This window comes from Nyctibius grandis, chromosome 4 (genome assembly GCF_013368605.1).
Source record: "Nyctibius grandis isolate bNycGra1 chromosome 4, bNycGra1.pri, whole genome shotgun sequence".
In the NCBI taxonomy this organism is placed as follows: domain Eukaryota; kingdom Metazoa; phylum Chordata; class Aves; order Nyctibiiformes; family Nyctibiidae; genus Nyctibius; species Nyctibius grandis.
The window spans coordinates 72,538,652-72,562,881 of record NC_090661.1 but is presented as its reverse complement, the minus strand read 5'-3'; the positions used below and the strand labels follow the sequence as shown (position 1 = coordinate 72,562,881).

Here is a 24,230-nt window from a genome sequence, read left to right as displayed (position 1 = left end):
CGAGCGGTGTTTCCAGGACGTGCCGCCAGAACTTTGCCTTACTCGTCCCTGCCGCACACACAGGCACGTTCGGGGGGATCGGTTTTGGGCAGGGCTGTTATTTAGGGCCCGTTTTCCCGGGCGGCCACCCCGCCCGTCCTGTGTTTCACCCCGCACCGCACGATCGCTGCCGACCCTCCGTCAGTCGTCGGAGGCGGGAGGGCTGAGGGGGCCGCAGGCAGCTCGGCACCCCCGCCCCGCCCCGGGCACCGCTCACCTCACGGCGGGGCCTGCCCCGAGCCGGGGGCGCCCTCCGGGGCGGGCACGGCGGTGGCAGCGCCCTCGGAGCCCCGCTGACAGGGACCCCGGCCTGGGCCGGCCCGCCCTGAGGCGGAGGCGGTGCCCTTGGGGGCGGCATCTCCCCTCGCTTCCCCTCCCCTCCCCTCTCTCCTCCCGCCGCGCCGCGCCGCGCCGCTGCCCCCTCCTCCCGAGCCGCGGCCGGGGATATCCCCGGCCCCTCCCCGGCGGGCCGGCGGCGGCCCAATGGAGGCGGAGATGCTGTGCGGGCTGCGGGCGGGCTGGGGGCGCCGCCGAGCCGCGGACGCCGCCGCCGGCCCGGGGCCGCGCGCACTCGGCGGGGAGCTGGAGGCAGAGGCGGGCGCAGACGGCGGCGCCGGGGCCGGGACTCTGGCAGGCGGCGGTGGCTGGGATGAGCCGGGGGGGCGGCTGTGGGGGCAGATAGCGTCCCGCGGGGAGGCGGCCGAGTGGGGCTCGGAGCGGCGGCGGGGTCCGCCCGGCAGCGCCATGGCGGCTCAGTGTGACCCGCTGAGCGGGTACCTGCAGCAGCCGCTCTCCGACCCGGGCTCCAACAGCGAGCGCAGCACCGACTCGCCCGTGCCCGGCTCCGAGGAGGACTCGGCCGGCCCGCCGCGGCCCCTGCACAGCCCCGAGTGGGGCGAGGAGCGATTCCGGGTGGACAGGAAGAAACTGGAGGCCATGCTCCAAGGTGAGGGCGGGGAGAGGCGACGGCGGTCCCCGGGGGGGCGCGGGGCGGCGGCGGCCCGGGAGGGGAGGGGGCCGCGTCCCCGGCCCGGCCCGGCCCGCCGTGCTCTGCCTTCCCCGCCGGGCCGGGGATCCTCCTGTCAGCCCCTTCGGCGCCGCAGAGGGGCAGCCGCTGGCCGGCCGGGCGCTGGACCGCGGCCCTGAGGCGGCGGGAGCCCCGCGGGCCGGTCCCGGGCTCCCGGGCGCCGTCGTGGCCACCCCGGACGGGGCTGCGCGGCGCAGGGGGAGGAGGCTCCTTGTTCCCCCCCCACCCCTGGAGCGGAGCCGAGCGTCGTGGCCTGGGCGGTGGGTGACGGGGGTACCCCCGGGTCGTCAGCTCTCGCTTGGGGCTGGGCCGGTCCCGGCGTCGCGGGTGGCGCCGGTGCCCAGCCCCGCCGGGGCTCGTCCTGCAGCGGCAGCCGGCGCGCTGCGAGGCGGCAGCTCTGAAGGTCGAGGTCTCTCAGAACCCCCTTTGCAAACACCACATCCCCGCTGCCGCAGGGTGGTTCAGGCTCTCGGCTTTCGAGGAACAGCGAGGCCGCCGCGTAGCGGGCACGGAGCCGCTGAAGCCGGGCGTCCCGGCCGGGGGAGCGGGGACGGCTCCGGGAGGGCTGACAGCGGCAGCCGCAGCCTCAGGACTTCCTCTGCCTTTGGCTCAGCTTGCTTTTTTATTTATTTTTTGTTTTCCTTTGAGACTGCATATTTTGAATTATCTAACTCTCAGTGGAAGTTACGTAGGCAGTTTTTGACAAAATAGTGTAAGGGCAGCAATTGTGGGTTTTGTTACTAAACAGCAGATAAATAGATTTAAACCAGCTGAGGATGTTGCTGAGTGGGGTAATTCCCCTGGGGTGTTCCCTGCTGTCTGCTCTGAAGAGCCCATGAGAACGGAGGTGAGTTTCAGGTCTTATGTTGTCAATTCTTAGGGCATGTTTGCGTCAACAGGGAGAGATGATGGTGGTTTTGAGAAGCATACTCTTTCCTCTGGGACTACTGTTTTGTAAACGTTTAATGTTACATTTAACATTATAACTCAAGTGTTTACATACATTTTCAAAACAAATAAACCCCTGACAAATATTTCACTACTGTTCATGTGGCGTGTCACATGGAAGGCATTTCATTCACTTACTGGAAACCATAGGCACTGACTTGCTGACCATCCCCTGTCAGAGCACCTGCCTCCTCCAGCGATGGGAGGCTGTGGGAGCTAGCAGAGGAACAGGAGCTGGTGAGTTGGCCACTGAAGAGCTGCGGTTTGACTTGGTGACTACAATGATTGGAATTTTTTTAATTGAGATTCTCTCTCCTGGGGGTGGGTTAATCTTTAATCAGTTAATGCTTTAGTGCTGGTAGAAAAATCTCATTATGTAATGCAGTAAAGAGAAAGGAATTCAGAGAAACAGAAGTCTCATAAACAGCAACAACTATTTATAAAGATGTGCTCATCAAAAGTGTCTTAAAACCAAAACCACGTGGGTATTGAAAAGAAAAAGTATTTCTGTTTATGAAGTGGTAGGAAAAAGGGTCGAAAGTTACAAAGTGCTGTAAGAAGACTGAAGGTTGCCTTAACATTTTCCTCCAATAGCAAAATAAATTTCCATTATCTCATGCCACACACAGTCCTTCCTTCTACTGCCTGAGGTAGTAAGCATGTGAGGATAAACAAAGCTCCTACGCAGAATCCAAATACTGTGTAAGTTGTGTCATCCAGTAGTAGCCAGTGTCAAAATGTGAAATTTTTTTGATAGCTCCTTTTAAAATTTGTTTTTCTTAGTCTCATAAAAGTGTAGTAAGAAGTGTAGGATTGATAGAGTACGGTGAGTAAATGCAAACAGAATGCTGCCTGCTTTTTGGTGAGGGGTTGCTCTATGGTCTAGAATACACGCTTCAGGTGACGGTTTGAAGAGTTTCTGCATCAGATAGTTACCCTTTTTGTGGGGAAAAAAAAGTACATGTTGGATTCAGTAATAAGTAATTTTGTGTGAAAAGCTGAACTTTCTGGCTTATTGGTAATAAAAAAACTGCTTATTAGGAAGCACAAGGCAAACATAATGGTTCTTTCTGTCACAAAACTGTGAACTGTTTGTTAAACTTTATCACTTCCACTCAGTTTCCTCTCCCTACTTCACAAGTTTTTGTCTCATCTCTTGACTTCCTGCAAGACAGGTTTTACTTATCCTTTTCTTGGAGGAGAATACCTCAAGCACCGGCTGTGTCTCAAAGGGCATCATGAAGCCAGATCTGAAACTGGTACCCAGAAATTCAGAGTCAATTATACTGCTGATTACCAGCCAATGTCGATTTTATTTTTTTTTATTTTATCGCCCCTTTTTTTTTTTGTGGCCATCTTTTCGGAGTGGAAGCTTTGACTACCCCTAGTAAGAAAGCAACAACGGAAAGGAAGCAGTGTGCTGTCTCCAGAAACTAACTTTTGTTAGACAGTTTATAGGGTTGTGTTTGCTATGGTTTCTAATACCAGATCCTTCACTGGAAGTTCTTAAAATATGCAGAAATTGCATCATGGAAGAGAAACATCTCTGTAGTCTAAGTGATGATGACCAGATTTCTGATTTCCAAAAGTTTTCCAATATTTTTTTTTAATTCAAGGTGGTGTAAATACAGCTTCTTGTTCATATTAGATGCTTAAAGGCTCTTTTGCTTTTACCAGCTGCTAGAGAGCATGTTTACACTTGTGAAAGTTATTTTATAAATGATCTAAAAACTTACCATTTCTTCTAGTGTTCACTGTAGCTTTCTTATATTATGGGAAAGTGAGAATACATCATCTTTAGTTCAGTTGTATTTAAAGCCAAGTTTGAAACAGCATCTGTTGAAGAAACCTGTCAGGAAATGTTCTCATTCTTGCTCAAGGATCCCTTATTTTTTTGCTAGTTAACATCTGTTGTTTACTGTACTAATGTTGAAATGTAAAAAACAATCAGGGGTAGCAAGAATGCGAAGAAGCTCAGTGTTCAGCTTGGTGTTTCGGTTACATTCTGTGGTTGCGTTACTGAATTTTATATGCATTTCTGCCATCGTTTTGTTCATCTTTCCTGCACTGGATATTTTGTGGATAGTTTCTTGGGGGACAAAGTGGACTTCAGCGAGACTTACCTGGGCATAGGAGCCTGTATGGGTATGACTGGGGTACCTTACAGTCTGATACAGTGTCCACAGCCGGAGTAAGTGCTGTAGCAAGACACAGGGTAGCTCTCTTTCAAACAAGAGTTGATGTGGCTAGGTTGCTACCAGTTGTATCTGAAGCAGAAACCAAATCTGAATTGAGGTGTCAGAAAATACTGATAGATTTGAGAGTGCTACTGGTATTTTTTTTTCCCCACTTTGAAATAATTTTTTAGTATTTTTGGTATTTCAAAGTTTGGTTCTGAATAGCCTTAAGATAAATATGTTAAATGAAAGGTAGAGGGAGCTTCTCTAAGAGCTTTGCTTTTTCTGTTTGGAATACCAGAAAATTCAAAAGCCGTGGTAAAAACCTTGAAGATAAAAATAATTATTTTCTTGTTGTGTCAATTATTCCAGTCATCTATAAGCAAGTAATAAAACAGTCACACAAAATAATGTTCCATAAACAAAACTCAGTCTTTGCAGTGGGCTGTAAGCTATCTTATGCTTCATGTCTTCATCAGACCTTGTTGGTGAACAGATCTCTTTAGAATACACTTTTATTTTTTCCAGGAAGCATATTTGAATAAAATTTATCAGCTATTCTTTTCAGCAGTGACAGAAGATGATATTTCATAGTAGCCATATTAATTATAGCTGCTCTGCACTAAATTCTAGTGAACACTCAGGTGACTTAGTACTGTGGAATGATTTAGTGAATGTTTGAGAGCCTGTTACCATAGCAGCTGAGTATTATTACAAAAATGCAAAACACTAAACCTAGAGAAGCTGTCCAGAAAGTATCTAATGGCTGATGTCGCAGCCATCAATAGACTGAGACAAGTTGGCCATGCACCAAAAACCCAACCAACCAACCAAAAAAAAACCCCCCAAACCCCCCCCCCCCCGCCCCCCGACCTTTTTGTCTTGTGTGGTGTGTCTTATTCTTAGCTACAAAGTGTTATGCCAGTCTTGGGTTTCATATAATCCTTTTTCTATATCATGTTCTTGAACAGATATTGGGAGTTTTGATGGGATGTATGTACAGCACATGCTTAAGTACTTTGTGACTTTATAATGCACCGTCACACAACAGTACTTGGGGGGAAAAAAAAAACAAACCTACGTAATTGTTTTTTTAAGAGTCTAACCCTAGCAGTGGTGTGGATGCCATATTACATATGGCTCTTTCTTTTAAACAACAACTGTATGCCTGTTAGAATTCACTTTTCTCTGTTCTGTTTTGATTTTTTTATGCATCATCTTTCAGTCTGGGGACTCTTTTGGGTAATTTTAATTTTGGGATCTAGAGACTTTTTTCTGGGTGGTTTCGGGTTTTATTTTGTTTTTCTCTCATGAGGTAATTCAGAATTTGTCATGAGGTAATTCAGCTATTGATAATGAAACACACGAAGAAAAGCACAGACCTGCGTGCTCAGGAAACTCTGAAGAGTACTCAGCACCGCAAGCACCCTGTTTGCCATTGAGCTCATCTTCCAGAGCACGTTGTGTTGATACCAAATGGGAATCTTGGAAATAGCAGTGCCCTGTGCTGACTTAGTATTGACTGTCACTGACACCTTCACGTGTTAACTGCAGTAGGTCAGAATTTATAGAAATCATGTCAGTCTTAATTTACATAATGTAGACTTGACTTCAAAAATTAATAAAGGATCACTTATCATTTTTCAGGCAGTAAGGGTAAAAGTGCTCTAGTTCAAATTTAGCGTGAACAGTCAGAAGCAGCTTGAGTACCTTTGCGTAGCTCTCCCTCCTGCCATCACAGAGTTGGGCGAGCTCTCCCCTGTCCTGCTCCCTCAGTTTTGGTGCTCTTTTCCTGTCAACAGGAGTTAGAAAAATGCTCAACTAGTGATTTTTCACCAAAAGAAGTTGTGCTTTTCTTAGAGGGAAGTAACATAAATACGTAGGTAACTTTTTTTGCACAATTCAATCTAGGTGAAACTTACTTACTGTAAATCTACTGAAAATCAATTGTTAATTCCTTTGCCTAAAGGTCACCCTTTAGGCCGTTGCCCAGTCCCAAGACTGTACTTATGCAATACCTGGTTCTGATGCTTGGATGATAACCAATTTATTTTGTTTGCTGATCCATCAGGTGAAACTTACTGTATTTAAACAAGTATATTTTCCCTACTTAATGCATAACTATGTGGGAAGGTGTACTTTTAATACTTCTCTTAGACTTCTCTACTAGTTTGTTGCAACTACAGAGAATGACAAATTGATAAGTGTGACAGGCAAAGTTGGGGAGGGAGGGAGGAAAAACACTTGAAAATACTAAATAAGATGGAGATGTTCTCGGAAACCTGGGTCTCTGCTGAGACTTTGCTACAAACAATGGTTTTATTAAAGGCTAGACCTTGAAGACATGAATTAATAGATTTTGAGCAAGTTAGCTGCTTAATAGGCAATCATAACTTAGAGTGGTCCTGACTGTGATGGTTTGTGTGTGGGGATGGCAACCTTCGTGTTAAATTTGTGTTGGGGTTTTATGTTTAAATGGCTAAGCAGGAATTATTGCTTCTATTCTGGATAATTTTTGGTATGTTTGATGGTGGCAGAAATCTGTATAATAAAACTAAATGTACTGTGATCCTTCAAATAATTAGTGTACCTTGCTTGCAACTGAAGTTAAAAATACTCAGAGTGCTGTTGATTTATACTCCTGTTTAAAGTTCCCCATGTCCCTGTTGGATCTTTAAGAGATGTGAAGCATGTCTTCTGTTTAACTGGATTCTTACTGAAATATCTTCTCAAACTCTTTATTTTAGTAGGTCCTAAACACAGTTTCTTTTCCTAGAGGAAGAAATTTTTTTTCTACTAAAATGTGAGATCTCTCGTGGTGGTTTTTATTATCTTTTTTTTGTTGTTCTTTGCGATGTATCAGCATAACCTGGACAAGGACATAGTTTTGGGGTAACTGGAACCTTTCTAATAGCATTTACATTTGGTGTTTAACTTGCGTGTAGAAGAAAAAAAAAAATTCAAGTTCTTTGTCAGGTTTTCAAATCCCTAAAGTGCTGAATAGTCTATTTCTACAAATATAAATATATGAAATGAATTTGTGTGACTTGTAGTTTAAAAATGTTCTTGCATTCCACTGTTAACAATTGTAATAATACCACTTTCTCAAGTTTCAGTGTTTTTTAAGTAGTACAACGGACTATCATGGTTTGGCATGAACTGCTAAGTTAAGTATTGCTGGCTTGCACATTCCTGTTGGTTATATTGTAATCTTTACCTCCATTGGAAAATATGTCCTATTTTGAGTACTTATTTCAGGCTCTTGGCTTTATGCCTGTAAAACAATGAAACATGCTAGTTTTTTTTAGTTTCAGACCCTCTGTGTTGAAGAACTAATAACTTTATATTTTTTACAGTAATTTTTTTGCAGTCTTCTTACTATGAAGATTCAGTAGTGACTTTCATAAACTTTGAGCATAAAAACTAATATGATTATACGCGAGTTGGAGTTCAGATAGGTTGTTAACTGTGGGTACTTTTTGTAGCTGAAGGAATGAGTACTTGATTTAAGGATTTCTTCTTTAAGATTCTACCTGTTAATCAGTGGTAGTTTTAAAAATCATTTTGACTTAAGCAACTAAAAACATTCCTTGAACATATCTGCCACTTTTGTTCAGTATCTGTTCTTGTTTGTGACTAGTCTTTCTTGTCTCTGGTTCAGATCAGTATGACTGTATTGCATGGGGCAATATAACTTCATGTTTCAGTGACTTTTACAGCTGATTTATGTAAAGATGTCTACAGTGATATCCTCTTTACTGGAATAGGAATACATAATTTAAAAAAAAATTGTTTGCTGTTAAAGGCTTATTGATGTTGTGAGGGAACGCTCATGAGTGATAGTGACCCTCTGCCAGGTCACTGTATGTGTGGAGCTATTGGAGTTACTGTAATCCTCATAGAAAACACAGGGCTGTATCCTTTCTGCTGTTATCTCCCTAGCTAATAGAGTCTAAGGAATCTGGGTATTCACTGAGTTTTCTCATTTATATGTAAAAGTGTGGGTTTTGGATACTGGGGAGAAAAACTCTTGATGTCTATGCAAGAAAATATGGGTGTGATGGATAGGGGGTTGAAAACAAGTACAGAGCAGGGATAATGCTAGGTGTTTGAATGGGTAAATAAGTCACTTGCCTAGTAGCATAACAATGTTTGATTTTTCTGCTGCAAACCAGATTTCATGAAGAGAGGTTGATGGGCATGTAGCAACATTGGTCTGTCCTAGCCAATATCCTGGCTGTGTAGCCCTAGGGTAATAGAAGTCAGGGCATAGAAATGGGGAAGGCATGCAATAGGCATGGGCCTGCAGGACAGTGACAGGAGAAGCTGTTGTACCTTTTCTGGGAAATCCATGTGAGTGGGTACCTCCCTGAAGTGCCTGATGCTAGTGGGGGCAGCGTTGATATCAGACAGGTGGAACTGGGGGTCTCCATGCAGTTGCAGGGCTGTGATCTCTCTGAGGTTGGAGAGGTGTGGTGGGATAGCTATTGGGATTGGAGTCCTTCAATGAGTGGATACAGGCTCTTTAGGATGGACAGGCTGGGATGCTGGGGAGGAGGTGTTGCACTTTTATGTGAGAGAGCAGTGGGGTTGCATGGAGCTCTGCCTTGGGACAGACAATGAGCCAGTTGAGATTGCATGGGTCAGGATTATTGGGTAGACCAGTCTGGGTGGTATTATTGGTGTTTGCTACAGACCATCTGATTTTAGGAAGAAACAGCAGACGAGGCCTTCTTCAAACAACTGGAAGAAGCTTCATGTTTGCAAGCCTCAGTCCCACATAATTTTGTGGTTGTACGTCAGTGAATATAAGCAGATGGAGCCAGACTCTTCTCAGTGGTGCCTAATGACAAGATGCAAAATTTAATTTTATGACTTTTCTCCTTTTTCTGAAAAGGAAACAATCCACAAAATCTGGAGACTTGTCAGTTTTGCAGTATTCAGTGCTGAAGTGAGATCACTAATGTCTCTCTTCTGGAGAGCAAAGGAATCAAAGGATTCTTAACTACAAAGTTTAACATTAATATTACATTTTCAGTTGTTGGGTTAAATTACTAAACCTAATATTGGACTGTAATATTAAATCATAATATTTATTAATGTTATGTATTGAATAAGACTATAAATATGAATTTTTAGGTAAATACTTGATCAGGTACCAGTATTAAAAAGGGCACTTTGAAGCCTGAACTGTACTCCAGGGTTGATAAAATTGTGACTGAGTATAGGGGTCAACTTGCCTTCCCCAGGGTGGTGAGAAACATCTGCTGGGAAAAAACAGTCTGTACACCTTTAAGTCCTGGTAGGTTTTAGATTTTTTTGAACTTCAGATTTCTTATGCCTGATTATTGATGCTTTTTAGTGTCACGTCAGTGAAAATTAAAACGATGGAGCAGTCAAAAGTTATTTACATTGCCATTGCATTTTTAAGCTGTGTTTCTCTTGAACAGGTAGAAAATCAGTAATACTTTTAAAATTTTTATTCTTGTTCTATTTGTTTAGAGTGGTTACTACTGTTCTTTAGACACTTACCACTTTATAATTTATGGTGCCTCCTAAATATAGGCTAATCATCGTCTTGCAAGCCATTGTTTACCATTTTAGTGTTTCCAAATTTTTTGGGGATGTGATATGCAGTTTCATGGGCCGGTTGCTGACCACTGGCCTCTGCCTGTGAACTGTTGTTTCACGACGAACAGTGAAGATCAAAATGTTGGGGCAGCTGACCTCTGCCTCTGTATACCCTCTTCTTATTTTTATTTTGACCCTTGTGTCACCTCTTGTGCCAAGGCTGTATCATGTCTTATTTCCTTAAATATTTATATATTGACAAAGAAGGAAATATTTTGGATAGTTTCTGTCAGGTGTTGATACAGCCAGGGCTTTAAATAAGCGGCAGTGAGAACAAGGTCTCCTGTGGCAATGCATTGAGCACCGCTGCTCTGCTGCCTTCAGACAACTTTTAAAATCGTCATCATGCAAGGATATAATGACCTCTGGTTAGCTTGTGTGTGCTTCTGAACTGCCTGAGCTTAAACTGAGGCGTCAGGGTTTGCTGACAGGAGCTGGATAAGCTAACGGGGGGTTCAGAGGCCAGGCTGTGGGAGCTGACTGCGGGCGGGAGTGGCCTTGCTGCTTCCAGTGGTGTAGTTCAGGGACTCCATGCTATGCTTTACCTTGCGTCCTGCTAAGCTTTACGTTCTTGCTGATGGCCTGTTAGCAAGTTGTGAAAACAGGTCTTCCTAATGTGGCTTAGATTGGAGCACAGTCGTGTTATCTCTGTCGCTTGGATTCTGTTGTATAAACCACAGAAAAACTTGTTGCTCAATGTACCCTTCCTGGAAGTCTCGTCCTTGCACATGTGAGTGAGAACAAACAGGAGATTACTTGTTCTTTAGGTTTCTTTTCTTTCAAGGGTGAAGGGTTTTTAAAAATGTTTATAAATTTATCACATGTGACGAGAAAGACAGACAATAACAGACATTGATTTAAAAGACATGAGATTTCCAGTCATTCTGACTACCTCCCAAATGGCCAGCTGCCAGCAGCTGTGTCTTTTGAATTTGGCATCTTGAGATCAGCAGTTTTATAAATTCTGTGGAATAAAGCTACTCTTTTTAATGCTTAGGGTTTTGTTTGGTTTTTTGTTTGTTTGTTTGTTTGTTTTTTTTAACAAGTTGCCCAGGTCGATATCCCCTAGAACTTTAAAGATCAGATTTTGACCCATTTTATTAGAGTCTAAGGACTACTAGAGCATACTGTGGTCACTTGGGAGGTCACTTGCCAGGACACACATGATCTGCAATTAATGTTACTGGACTAGGAGCAATATCCTCTGTTGATCTGCCTCGAGGCCTCAATTAAATTGCTTTTCTTTCCCCAGTCTGATTTGACTGTTGAGCCTTTTCCCAGAGGTGGGAAGCTGGTCAGTGTGGTGCCAGCCGCAATGCGGCCTTGAATTCCCTGTTCCCATCCAATTCCAGTACTTGCCTGGTGTGTAAGGGTTGCAATAAACCTTGTGAAAAATACTCCTTATGTAGAAAACTTGATAAACTTGTATGGAGAAGCTTACTCTCAAATAATAATTTAAGAAAATAGTGACTCCCCACTCCTCTTTTGGCTTTTTGCCTGTTGGGAACATGTGTAGATGCAAATGAAGCATGAGCCATCCATTTTCCATTTGCTGAACCTCTGTGCAGGCCAGGCCTGGGAGGCTTTGCGGGATCTTGGTTCCATTTTCTGCTAAAACTATGTGATAGGCATCAGGTCTGTAAGAATTGTTTTTGAGGAAAAATAAGCGGTAATCTTTGTGCTTATATGGTTATTGTGCAGCTTGCAGTATGTAGATGCTGAAGAATTTCTTTGTAATACTGTGGCTTTTATAGGTACTTGTTTCCTCCTGTCCCACAGAAAGGTTTTTTTCTGACTTCTGTTTTTTTTCCTGTGGACCTGCCCAACATTTTATTGAAGAAGCTATAGGATGGTCATTTTTTTAGGTTTTTCAGTCCTTCTCTAAAGCTTTTTAACTTGCAAAGATAACTTCTATCTGTAAGAGTTACAATGCCACAGGATGGTTTTGTGCTAGATGCTAGAATATTACAGAGCTTCTGAAAGCAAAAATTATATAAAAACGAGTCCCAAGGAAACAAAAAATGAAACCTCATTCCAGATCATTCAAGTGAAATAAGGATATAATTTGAACGTGGATATAAAAAAAATGGGCTGTTTTATTTCTTACTTACTTGGTACGAAGTATCTGTAAAAGCTAGATTCATTGCCCGTACTACCAATGAGATGACTAGCAGAACAAACATAAAATGTCATTCTGCTGCTTGTGGAAGAGATCAGATCATGAGCTTCGTCTGATTAAACTTCAGTCTTGGAAAGGATTTATGCTATATTTCCTTGTGAGGAAAACTTGCAACATTTTTATGATGAAGTTCAGCTAAACGGTTTATAGTGTAATGCATCTGAAAATCAGCATTAAGCCAAGTAAATCTGGCCTGAAAGAAACCATGTTAATAGATAATTGGAGGTAGAAATTGGTAATACTAAGGATTTAGCCTTTTTAAAAAGTGCCATTTCAGTCCTTTTGAACATGATATACATATGTGATTTTTTTCCTTAATGTAATATGTGCATACACAAACTGTTTTATGATCTACCTGCGCTGTTAGTACCTTGCTCTGTAAAGTTTTAAAATTTTTAATTGTATTGATATTCTAAAGTTTCATGGTGAGGTTACCAGATGTTCCAAAGTTTTAAATATATTTTCACCATTTCCTTTTTTGTGTATAAAGTATTTTTTAATTCTACTTACAGGTGATGATACTTTTTTACATTTTAAGCAAAGTCTGGTTTTAGGAATCTGTATTGCCACTCTGGATTAGTGGTTTAAACTAACCTTCAAATTTGCCTTTTTCCCTATTGCCAATAACTTTGAGTGGAGGGCTTTGATTATATCTATTTTTATTGGCTCTGTTCTGTTCAGACTATGCTTGCAATAAATTTATGGCAGTTGAATATAGGAGATTAGTAACTTAAAACTAAGCACCTTGAGAAATGTAAAATATGAAATCTGTAATTCCAAGGTAAATATTAGGTCAATTAAGTGATGCAGTGAAGCATTTTTATGTTAAAGCAAGCTTTAGTAGAGGGATGTCTTCTGAAGATATTCCCCATGACCTTTATGGTAAGATAATTAAATTGCTTGAGGGAATATAAACTGGGATTCAGTGAACTGTTTGCAGCGTAATTAAACCAGAAGCTATGTTGTAAGGTAGTTCCTGTGCAGAACACTTCACTCATCATGGCTTTTGTAGTGCAGTGTAAGGTTAATTGTGTGATGGAAAAAAAAAATCTGTGTTTAAAATCATGTCTCTGTGTGTGTAATACAGATATTGAAATAACAAATATGTGTATGTATTTGTGTGTAATTCAAATGAAGGGTACATATGCATGTCATCCTTACTGTGATATGGAAATTCTTCGTTTCATTGTGATCTACTTCAAAGAATATAAGACTTGATCTCACTTTTTCTGAATGTGTAAGTGCATCCATGGTGAGAAGTGCTACAGAACAGTAAAATATTGGATTACATTAAATGGGCTTTGTTTATATGCAGTTAGAGCAGTTAAAATAGCATTGATTTAAAGAGTCTGGATATGGAATACATTTTTAAAATATTGCTTTATATAGTGGAAAAGAATCTTGGTACATTTTTATTTTTTTTTTAGTAAAACAAACATAAGTGCTGTTTTTCCTGAGTAAATTTATTGCTGGAGTGTGTGTAAAATAGCGGATAAGAGAGAATCTGTTTCTAATCTATTCCATGTGCAGAAACAGTGAATAAATTTGATCAAATCTTTAGTCCTTTATAAGCAGTTCCTTTTTGAAATAAGAACATAGCCTGCACAATTTTCTTTTCTCCCTCTGTGTGGAAGACATTACCGTCACTACAGTCCAGAATACATGGATTTTCAGTGTGTGTGAGATTTTTTAAATGCACTAAACAATTGAACATGTAAGGATGTTTTCTGGGTTGCTTAGCAGCAGTCAGGTTTTTTACTTTAAGTGGCCTTCAGTGACATCTTCAGATTGTTCAGAGATTTGGCAGAAATAAAGTCATTCCAGTGTTTGAAACATGAGGAATCATTTAAGCCGTGAAAAAAGTAGGGTTGGCTTATTGTAAAGTTTTGTTTAAATATAAACATTTACAAAACTTTATATTCTGTGTTCTTGTAAATGTTTCGGAGAAGTGAGTGCTAGAGGAGTATTCTGTTGGATGTTAAGTGTAAGTTTAGGTGACTTACCACCTGTAAGACGCAAACTTTGATTACAGATCAAAGTATCTGAATGAAGTTTTTAAAATTAGTGTATATCTAGTTGGAAGTATATTTTCTGTATTTATATGTAGAGCTGTGTATTATTAGTGGTGTTTTGAGTTGAGAATATAATTCAAACCAACTAAAATGTAAAGTATTAAATATACTTTTTTTTTTTCCCCTCATGGGATATCAAGTGCATATTTACAAGAATCTTTTAATTGTGTGGGTCTCTTGTATCACTGAAGAGCTGGTGTTGGCAGTGCCTTCCACCCTGGCTGGAATAGCCAGCAGAGAGTTTGAGACTGATTTTAATGTGTTAAAGGGTTACATGCTGGCAGCTTCATGCTGTGGCTCCCTGCTGACTTAGGATGCTTTTGGTGTCCCCCTTCCCCACTACCTTCTTTCTAGGTTGCACAAGTTAAAGGAGCAGAGCGAAGTAGTGGCTTGGGTCTAGCGGGAGCGTGCTGCTGGACTGAGTAAGACGTGGGAGAAGCGAGTGGCTGAGTGAAAGGAAAGATTTACGTAGCTGCCCGTGCAGGTTAGCCAGCCCGGAGTTTTAGCAGAAGGATGTAAAGGCCAAGTTTTTCAGACGCATAGGAAAGATTTTTAAAGTGGGAAATCTTGGGACCCAAGAGGCGAACGGAGACGTGACTAAGAGGATTATAAAAGTCCAGTAGCTTTGGGCGCGCACAGGAATGGTCTCCCTGTGCATCACACGGCGTCCAGACGTGCTGTTCCAAGAGGAGCTGCTCTCGGCGCTTCTGTTCGGCTTCTCTTGCGCTCTCTTTCTGTTGGTACTGTTTTATGAGAGGAGAAACCACTCACCAGCTCTGCCTCCTTCCAGCAGTGTGATGAATCAAGATCAACTGGAGCGCGTTTTGGCATCGTTGCAGCTGGTACGCAGACTCGGGGCTGTTGCCGCTTCGTGCGAGCGAGAATGGGCTGAGGGCAGGCACAGGGAGCTGGGAACCTGCAGGGGCCAGATGAACATTGAACTTTCTTCCCTCCTCTCCTACCCTGCCCTTTCAGAGGGTGTAGGGCTTTGGTGAACACGTATATTTTAGTGTAGGCTTTGGTGTAAATACTTTTCTACTTACCTACCCAAGGCTTGCCTTCTTTCCATGCGATGTGTTGAGTAGGGAGATCTGGTACGTATGTCAGAAGAGTGTTGCTCCAGTTGGTGGGATCTGCTTTAGTGGAATGGAGGCAGTGGTAAGACAGCGGGGACTAGTGCCTTTTCTCTTCATAGTGGTAAAGCAAATTCAAATACTTTAGTGCATATTGACTTCCATATTAAAGATTTGAACTGGAGGATCATGATGGAGAGCTGCTGATTGTGCGTCAGTCAGCATTGGTTTGCATCATTCTACTCTAAAGAGAAAAGCAACAACCGTAAAATAAATTTTGTAATCTTCTAGATGATGCCAGAGTTTTTAAGATAATAGATTTGAGTACAGTTGAGTATTCACTTTGTAACATACTGGTATTGAAGGTAGATCAATTTCACCTGGTAGTGTGATGGTAATTGTAAACTTATAGACAAAGCTTCTTATTCTGAAACATTTTGAAGTCCTTAGTATTTAGCATTATGTTGTAATTTATCCTTTCTTACATCATTTTAATAATCAAAGGAATAAGAGCGCATTCTTAACAATGTCTAAGTAATTTTATATCCTGCAAAGGAGTTTAGCATCAGCAAAAGTTAAAACATTATAGAGTCCTCTAATTATAAAATAGAAAAATATTTCATTGTGATCTCTTGTAATTTCCAAGTGATGTAGTCTTCTCAGACATTCTGCTCTTGGGCTGTATCTCTTTAGTTCTGGTTCAGAAATACCAAGGCAATTTATCTTTTTAAGTAGTTCATGATTAAATTTTATCGAATTTAAAGGAGTGGTATTCCAGTGTTTTTGAGGATAGAAGAAGAGATGAAGAGGCTTGTTTAGGAGGAAGACACCTTTTTAGGCAAGTTATTATGTAACTGTTAATTCAGGTTTTTTTAGTGTGCCCTAATGACTCTAGTACTTTCTTCTGTAAATGGCAGTTACTGCCCCAGCTGGACCGCAGGTCTAAACGAGCGTGTTACCAGCTTTGTTTGCTCAAATACAGACTGTTTTGTGACTTTCTGGCAGGAACTAGTTAATTACTGCAAAGTAGAGGTTGGCAGCTGACTGAGCATCCACACTGAATACATTAGAGATTGGTGCTTGAGCTTAGCTCCCTGATGCTATTTCTCTAGCAGTGTAAGATTGTGTTTTCTTTTCTGGAGAAACCTCTTTAGTATGTGATGAAGTGGGCTCATGCAGGCACAGTTAAAGCTGGTAAACATTTCACTGTGACAGCTTAGGCAGCAGAAGCCAATTTGTTTTTTTCTGAAACAAAACGTTTCTTCTGACACCTTAAATTTGGTGATTATTTTTCAGCAAGTTACAGAAAAGATTTGTATCAATTTCTGCAAATTGGTTTTGCCGGGGTTGTGGGTTCATAGTAGCCATCTCATGATTTCAGGGTAGCAACTTACAGACCTGAAAAGTATTTTATGGTTAAAGCCAGTTGAGCTGTAACAGGAAACCTGAATTCAACCAAAATCAAAATAAAAGAAAAAAATGCAAACAGGAAATGTTGCTTTTTTTGGCAGTCTTCATAATAATGGCTTATGAACTCTTCAAATGGAGTAGACCAAACTTTCACCTCTGTTAATTCTAGATTTTTTTTTTTTGTTATGCACGATTGAGATTTGCAGACACTTTAAGAATCTCGTGTGCTTTTTTGACTTTTATTCTGGCCGTTACAATTATTCCCTCTATGTCAGTACAGCTTTGGGAGCTTTGCTATGTCTATGGAAAAAGAATAATTTATAAACTTACATGCTTGTCCTTGCAGAACAATCTACTAGTCCATTAATTAGTCCTTATTATATGCACTGCCTCATTATTTTTAGTAATGTGCCAAAAAAAGCAAGCAATAGCCAAATTCTGGTTTAAAGGGACAGCTGAAATAGTTGAAGTAGCACTGGTAAAAACAGCATGAAGGAAGAAGCTTAAAAGCATAAATTGGGTGATAGTCATTGTTCGCACAGTAGAAAACACAGTACTGTCATATTTGTCTCAAGATCAGGCAGTAGAATAAATTACTTTTCTCAGATAGTGGAACTGTTTGAAGTGTGAAGATTGGAGCCACATCTGATGCGTTGTACTTGTGCTATTGCATGCAGCTGATGGTTACACTTTTGTAGTATCTTGAGCTCAAAGAATAAGTAGTACTGATGGTAAGTATTGTGTTTAGAATGTGGTCAAATAAATAAAGAGTGTGTACTGTTTATATTTTTTTTGTTAGAATACCTGGATTTCAGTATTGGGAGATGGTATTCTGAATCTTGGGTTTGCATTTCTGTGAGTATGTGGACTCAAGTATTTTTTTCAACTGTAAAAATAGACTTGATATAAAATCACTCGAATCTCTGCAACTGAGAAACTGGGAAAATTCCTACAGATTAATTGCAACTCCAGGAAGACCCAGTTAAATAAAGTCAATAGTAGGAGGCTTTGCTTCATACTTATCACGTGTGGGTAGGGCTGTGTTTGCCATTTTTCTGGAGTAGGCATAATGTAGTTGTATGCTTCTTATAATAAGTGGACACTTCCACTTTAGGGAGGATTTTTCTGAACTTCAAATGCTCATTTTCTCTGGTGTCCATTGCATCTGCAGTGTGACAGCAGAGCTGTCTCTAGCTCCACTGCTGGAGTTCTCTCTGTGGTGACTTGTCCTCATTCTTTCTCAGTGCCTTGGTGATTTAAGATTACTGAATGAGGGCTCCTTTAAGATTTCCAGAGCTAGTTCTTATGCAAATACTTCATGTCTGGAAGTGGAAGTTTCCAGTATGATACATTTGCAAGAAACTCTACCAGTGTAACTCATAGTATTATTAACCTCCTTCCTCTTCAAGTGCAGTCTTCTGCAGCCTTGAAATACTGTTTACTCTACTTAAAGACTCATGAAACATGAATTTTCCAAACATTCAACAGAGGAACTAGAGCAGCAAGTCCTCAATTTTCCCTTTCTGCTTAGTTTTAAATCTAATCCATTTTAACTGCACAAAGAATGTACTTTTTCTGTTAGCTGGTTTGCACTGCACGAAGCTATAGTTCACGTTGTGGAACATCTTGAAGTCTATATTATTGTAATGGAAGAGGAATGTTAGGAATCTTTTGTGGACAATTTATTTTTTGCCGCAGAGCTTTCTGTGTCGTTGCTTTGGATGGCGAAGAGCAAAGACTATAATCGCTTGTTTAATTTTTCTATTCCTTAGCAGTAGGCATTTTCTGATGCTAGGGCTCCATGATCTAGCCTCTCCTTCCTGTCTTAGGGGAAAAAAAAATTGTAGGGTTGGCAATTTTAAGTAAGATGCATATCCTTAAATATCCCATTTTCAGCTGGTGGCAGACCCATGCTTTTTTGGTTTTTTTTTTGCTCCTGGATGAATTAGTGGAATTATTCAGCATTACTCTAGGCTTTGCACAGTTCTTGCAAACCTGTGAGAATATTGATCTGTCTTTCTCCGTCCTGAGTTGCTGTTTGTGAATAAGAAGGCTGAAATAGAGGCAAAGGGCTCAATATATTGAGAAAACCACTTAATTTAAGAGGGGGCTCAGTGGAGGTTTTTTTCTTAGATTATAAGAGGAAGAAGCATTAGAGGGTAAGTTAACTTGCAGAACTTCCCAGAAGTGTATATTGGACCCAACATATGAAAGACTTCTTTTCTGAGGACTTGATAAAGCCTAGAGGAAGTAATGGAGGACTTAAAATTTTCAGATTTTTCTGTGGTTCTGATACTTGCCTGTATGCACTGCAATTTCATGTTGAAAAATCATATAACTTAAAATAGTCATCAGAAGAAAAGTGAGACTGAGTTAGTGTGTCTACCTTTAGGTAAACTATATACTTTTTAATGGGATTTTTATATTCCTGCTCTTAATTGTTTATAATTTTCTCATATTATTATCTTCTCTTAATACAGACTTTGATGGAGAATGAAAACCTAAAGCAATTTTTTTCAGTATTTATTAATTGGATCTGATTTGGAACTAGAGCAAGGCACTGTTGCTTTTTTATTTTTTTTTTTTTTTTTTAAATCAACTACTAACTGGTGTTTAGGGGAGACAGTAGCCAAATGCAAGCACATAAGGAGTATTGACCAATCTGTACTCCAGGGTGGTGGTGGTTTTTTCTCACTGAAATACAAAACTGAGATCTCCTGGGCTGTCAAGTGACAAAGATGCCGTTGTAGTTTTACTCTCCAGCAAAACTGAGTACTCAAGGTTTGGTTTATTAATTCTGTTGAATGTAAAATGCTGATATCGTTCCTTTTTTTTGGCTGAAGATACTACTGATGGCTATTGCAAACAAGCATATAGTAATTTTTTTTGTTGATGGGTAACTTGTCTCCTTCACAGAAGCCTGACTCCAGTACATGCTTATGTCTGGGAATGCTGACCTTGAGCTACTTTACCCTGCTCTCAAGTGGACTGTATTTCTTTAGGAAGGTTTGCAGTTCAAAGACCCTTGCCTGTTTAAAACAAAACTGTTATTTAATTAGAAATTACTCATTCATACAGTGTTCTTGTTTTCCCATATATCAACTACAGATATGATTATCGTAAATTAAAAATAATTTATTTGTATAATTGAATTGAAAATAATTTATCTGTGTATGCTCACTCGTGTTTTACATTGTATAAATCAAACGCAGTTAGGTACTTCTCAGGAGCAGACATGGCTCCACAAATAAAGGAGTCCTTTTTCTCATATTAGGCATCTTTATCATTCCGATCTAGAATTACTCTCACAAACGATCTCTAATGTTCCCCACTTATGGCTGTTTGCGGTGCTTCTTTTAAAAAGACTCTTGGATGATATGTTTCCTTTTGCCAGGCTTACTTGATATTTAAAATGATGTTTTAGGCTAGTTAGTTCTTGGCCTATTTTAGAATAACTTTATCAATACTTATGTATCTATTAAATAAAAGCATGCTTTCCTGTAGTTAACAGTCTATCTGCTGCCATAGCAATATAATCTTTACATGTTCTTGGATAACATTTTGTTAATGATTTTTTTCAACAACTGGCTGTTGTTTTGGTTTTATTCACTATCAAGTCATCAAAGTGATGTGCTCCTTGATTATAAAATATGTCTTAAAAAATGATAAGGCTTTTGTACTATATCAGCTTAGCTTCAACAGATCTGGATGTGTGCGTTAATCATTTCAGTTAATTATGGCTACTTCAAAGAACACAAATTGGGGCGTGACAGGGCAAATAACAAGGTTGTAAAGTAAATTTGATTTTTCTCATTGGTTCACTGACATTCCTTGCAAGTTAGTGAGATTTCCATGTCACTTAGAAAGCGAGTGTTTTGGCAAAAGCTTTATGCGGGCATGAAACACATGGACAATATTTATAAAAACTGGGATATTTTGCAAGTACAACATGTTGAGAAAAGTTACACGATGTTTAGTCCATAGTGCTTTATACTGATAGGTGGTAACATCATTCTGCATTTACTGATAAAAAATTATGATTTTTGTATTTTTCACCCCATTACTTAAAATCTGCTCTAATTTGAAAGAGCTCTATAGGCCTTTATTATGCAGTGTATTGTAGTATTGTCTTTGAGTATTTTTTAGAGGAGTAGGGTGGTGTGCCACCTGGGTAAAGAGGCACTTACCACTGTACTTTACTCTGTAAGCTTTTTGCTTAAATACTGAATATGCATACAAAAGAAAATGTAAATATAGACTTTAAGGACACTGTTTATGCTGGTAAATGACATGTTGGGATATGCTAAATGATTGCTATGATGCTTACCATCATTTTGTCATTAATTGAGATGTGCCTTGCACTGATCAGCAGATGAATAAAAATGGCAATTCGAAATATTAAGTCATGTTCGAGGTCGTTTATAAATGTGCATTATGATGTATTAAAACTTTCTGCTACAGATTAGGTTTTTATTAACTTATTTCTCCTGTATACAAGTTACTTCATTACTGCGTGAACACTGAAAAAGGAGTTGATACTTGACATAACACAGAAGAAAAAACATATTCACATGAACTTTTACTGAAAGGATCTGAGTTGAATAGTACTGAGCAGAAATGGTAAAAAATTATTCCTAAATGCAGCATTACATTAAATCAGCTGCACTAACATCTTGCTACTTAATACTGTTTTTGTTTGCAAAAACACAGTATATCTTGGGCTAAAGCTCCCACGCAGGAACTGGAGGCAGAAGTAGGCCAAATATTAGTTCCTTACTCTTTATTGTTTGTTTTTCTAGATTTTGGCAGAAATCGCACATTCTTTGTTTTAATTTTTCACTTCCCCACACTTGACATTTTATATCCTTTAAGTTTACAAGTTTCTTTCCAGTTTATTTTGCATGAACTTTAAAGGGTTTTGGTATTGTATCAGCTCTTCTAAGCAGGGCTTTCTTGGGTCTTAAAAGTGGAAAAGAGGAACTTTAATTTCAGAAATACTCAAGGTTACTAGATAAATGAGTTGCGTAACTCCGAATTACAGTTGTCTAACTGCTAAACAATGCTTTCTTGTTTACTTGTGGTCATTAATTTAGTTTAAGCATTTCCTGCGCTCTATCGCAAAGTTGTGTAAATGGAGTTTTGTAGAATTTCTTTGGCTTATATATTTCTTGTAAACAACAGTTTTAGAAATAGCTTTGTGTCTATAAAAATACAAATTAGCTAGCAGGGGGCTAGATGCTAGTCTTTGAGATCGTACACTGTAGGCAGTGATTTGCTTCTGTGTAATTAGAGGAGTCTTATGATTTGAGTAACATGTTTGGGGCCTGTTTGTGTAGGCAATGTAACTTCAAAACAGCTCTACACTTCCTGACTGTTTTTTAAACGCCTCGCTCAGTTTAATAAAGTTTGAATAAAAGGTTCACCCATCCACAAAGGCTGGCTTTCAAATCTTGTGGCGCATACTCATAAGTGTTTATTTAGAATTAGTCTGATACCCATAGCAGTTTGGTGATATTCGCTTTGACTGCTCAAACCTATTAGAGGTTTCAGTCCTCTGCAGGATTGCTTTCTGTGTACCGAAAACTGCAAATGCAGTTTTTTTTACATCTTGCAAGTGTAGCAGTTGAAAGGTATTGCCAGGACTTTGCAGTCTCTTGGGAGCGTTTCAGCTACCCTGTGGCAGGACCTTGCCTCTAGCAGGTGGAAATCACAAGGAATCTTGTGGTTAATAGGTCTGGCTTTCTAAAGACCCATCTGTTAAGAGGGTCAGGGTGGTTGTATTTCCATACATCTCCTATGTAACCAGAATACATAATTTGGAAACCAAGAAAAGTTTACTTGAGCATGTTTGTGTATATGAAAGCATGGCCCAAAAATACATGTGGGGTTTGATGGTTGAGCTATAAAGCTCAAGATAATCTTTATTCCTATAGCATGTTCGTATATTTTTATTTGTTCAAGTACTGCAAAATTTGCATCCTTGACTAATTTTTGTTGTCTTGATCAGCCTAAATTTGGGAGAAGTCCCCATGTGAAGATGGCTAACAGCCTAGATCAATACTTTAAGGTGAATGGGGCAGTTAAAACTTCTCATCAGTTTTCCACCATCCATGCGTAGTCTCAGTGATGTGTGCTTCCAGCATGTCTTCAAAAAGAGCTTTGGGATCTTTCTTAGACAAGTCTCAATAGCATTGAGCTATTTGAATATATATCATTGCACGTTCTGCCAAATAAGATTTTGTTTTGTTTTTTTAACCTTTGGGTGACTAACTTATGGCCTCTTTCTTTTGACTCTGTAATATACAGCATGAGCTCAACTTCATAATACTTGAACTATCATGCATTCTTTGGAGGTACTTGGTTCCAAGGCAATCTGGAGAAGCTTGTGGATTTATAGCACCTAGGACTATAAAGCATTAAACTGAGCAGTTCTCAGTGAAACGGTAATGAAGACGTTACTTTGCTGCTTGCTTGGGTAACTTGAAATTCTGCTTTTATATGCCACCCTTACAGTTAGTTTGGCAAGAATACTTAGGTTTTCTGAAATAGCATTTAGTAAACTGAATGCAACATGCAACTGGTTAGTTTTTGCCCCAATGAAAGAGATTTATCCTCCTGCCTGCCAGCTCTTCTTTCACTGTAGAGAAAATATGTTGTATTTTTTTGTAGTTATTGATAAAAAATTAAGTAGAAATAGTTGGTGAAAGAATGTAATTATTGTTCACCTGAAGTTCACAACGATTTGCTGCTACTCTGCAAACATTTTATAGAAGATAATTTGCTTTGAAAAACATGTTGGTAATAAAAAGATACTCTACCAGTGTAAGTGCAGACTTCCTTGTGGAGCTGCATCTTTTTGTTCAGAAGAAGGCTTTTTCCTGGTGCCAATTTAGAGCGGTGTTTTTCTGGATATGTATGCTATGTCTCAGTCCAGTACTGTTTATATCTGTAGCGTTGCCTCAGTGAAGAAGGTGGGATTTCCCAAATGGAGTAATTTAACTTAGGAGATAAAACTAATGTAGTTGTTCTAATTTATTTTTGTCTAATTCTCTAAAATTAGAGTGCTTTTGCTTGCCTTAAGCTAGCTGTCCTCTTTTATGCTAAACAGCCCACAACACTAAATTAAAAGCAAATAAAATGTGCTTAACAGGTAACGCAGTCCACATCATCTAACATCGCATGATTTGAGCTGGTATGGATGCTGGGCTGCCAGCTAAATTTTATCACTGCAATGTAAACCAGTGCAGGCTTTTGTCTTAATGTAAACTGTATCTGGAAATCCTGATTACACAACATGGCATACAACATGGCATTCTTTTTTCACTCTATGTATGTATGTTTTTATTTATATGCTTAGGCATAAATGGAATCATTTAATGTTTTGGCAGCTGCATATAGCAGTGTTTTAATATGGGAACTCTTCATAAGAAAAAAAAAAATCATGTAGATGTTGAAATTGTGGACATAAAAACAGCTGTGAAAATAAAAGTTGTTCACCTTTACCAGAAGGGTCTAGACTTCTGTTGTGCTTTGATCTTCTTTCCTAAACAATTACTTCATTTCCTTAGTTTACTCACAACACCAAGATCTTTCTGCTTTTAAACTTTAGTTTGGCGAAGTAACTTATATTACTGTGTTTTTGTGCTGATACGTAATTTGGATTCCTTGCTTAGC

General features: G+C 40.1%; 1 protein-coding gene across 1 annotated transcript in view; it reads left to right on the top strand.

Annotated features, from left to right (window-relative positions):
- The first annotated feature begins 640 nt into the window (after window positions 1–640).
- Window positions 641–24,230, top strand: part of BICC1 (BicC family RNA binding protein 1) — a 111,983-nt gene continuing 88,393 nt past the window's right edge. Inside the window, exon 1 of the mRNA XM_068399702.1 lies at window positions 641–985. Within this exon, the coding sequence (XP_068255803.1) occupies window positions 784–985 (202 nt within the window). The 5' untranslated portion in view covers window positions 641–783. The remainder of the gene's footprint in view (window positions 986–24,230) is intronic.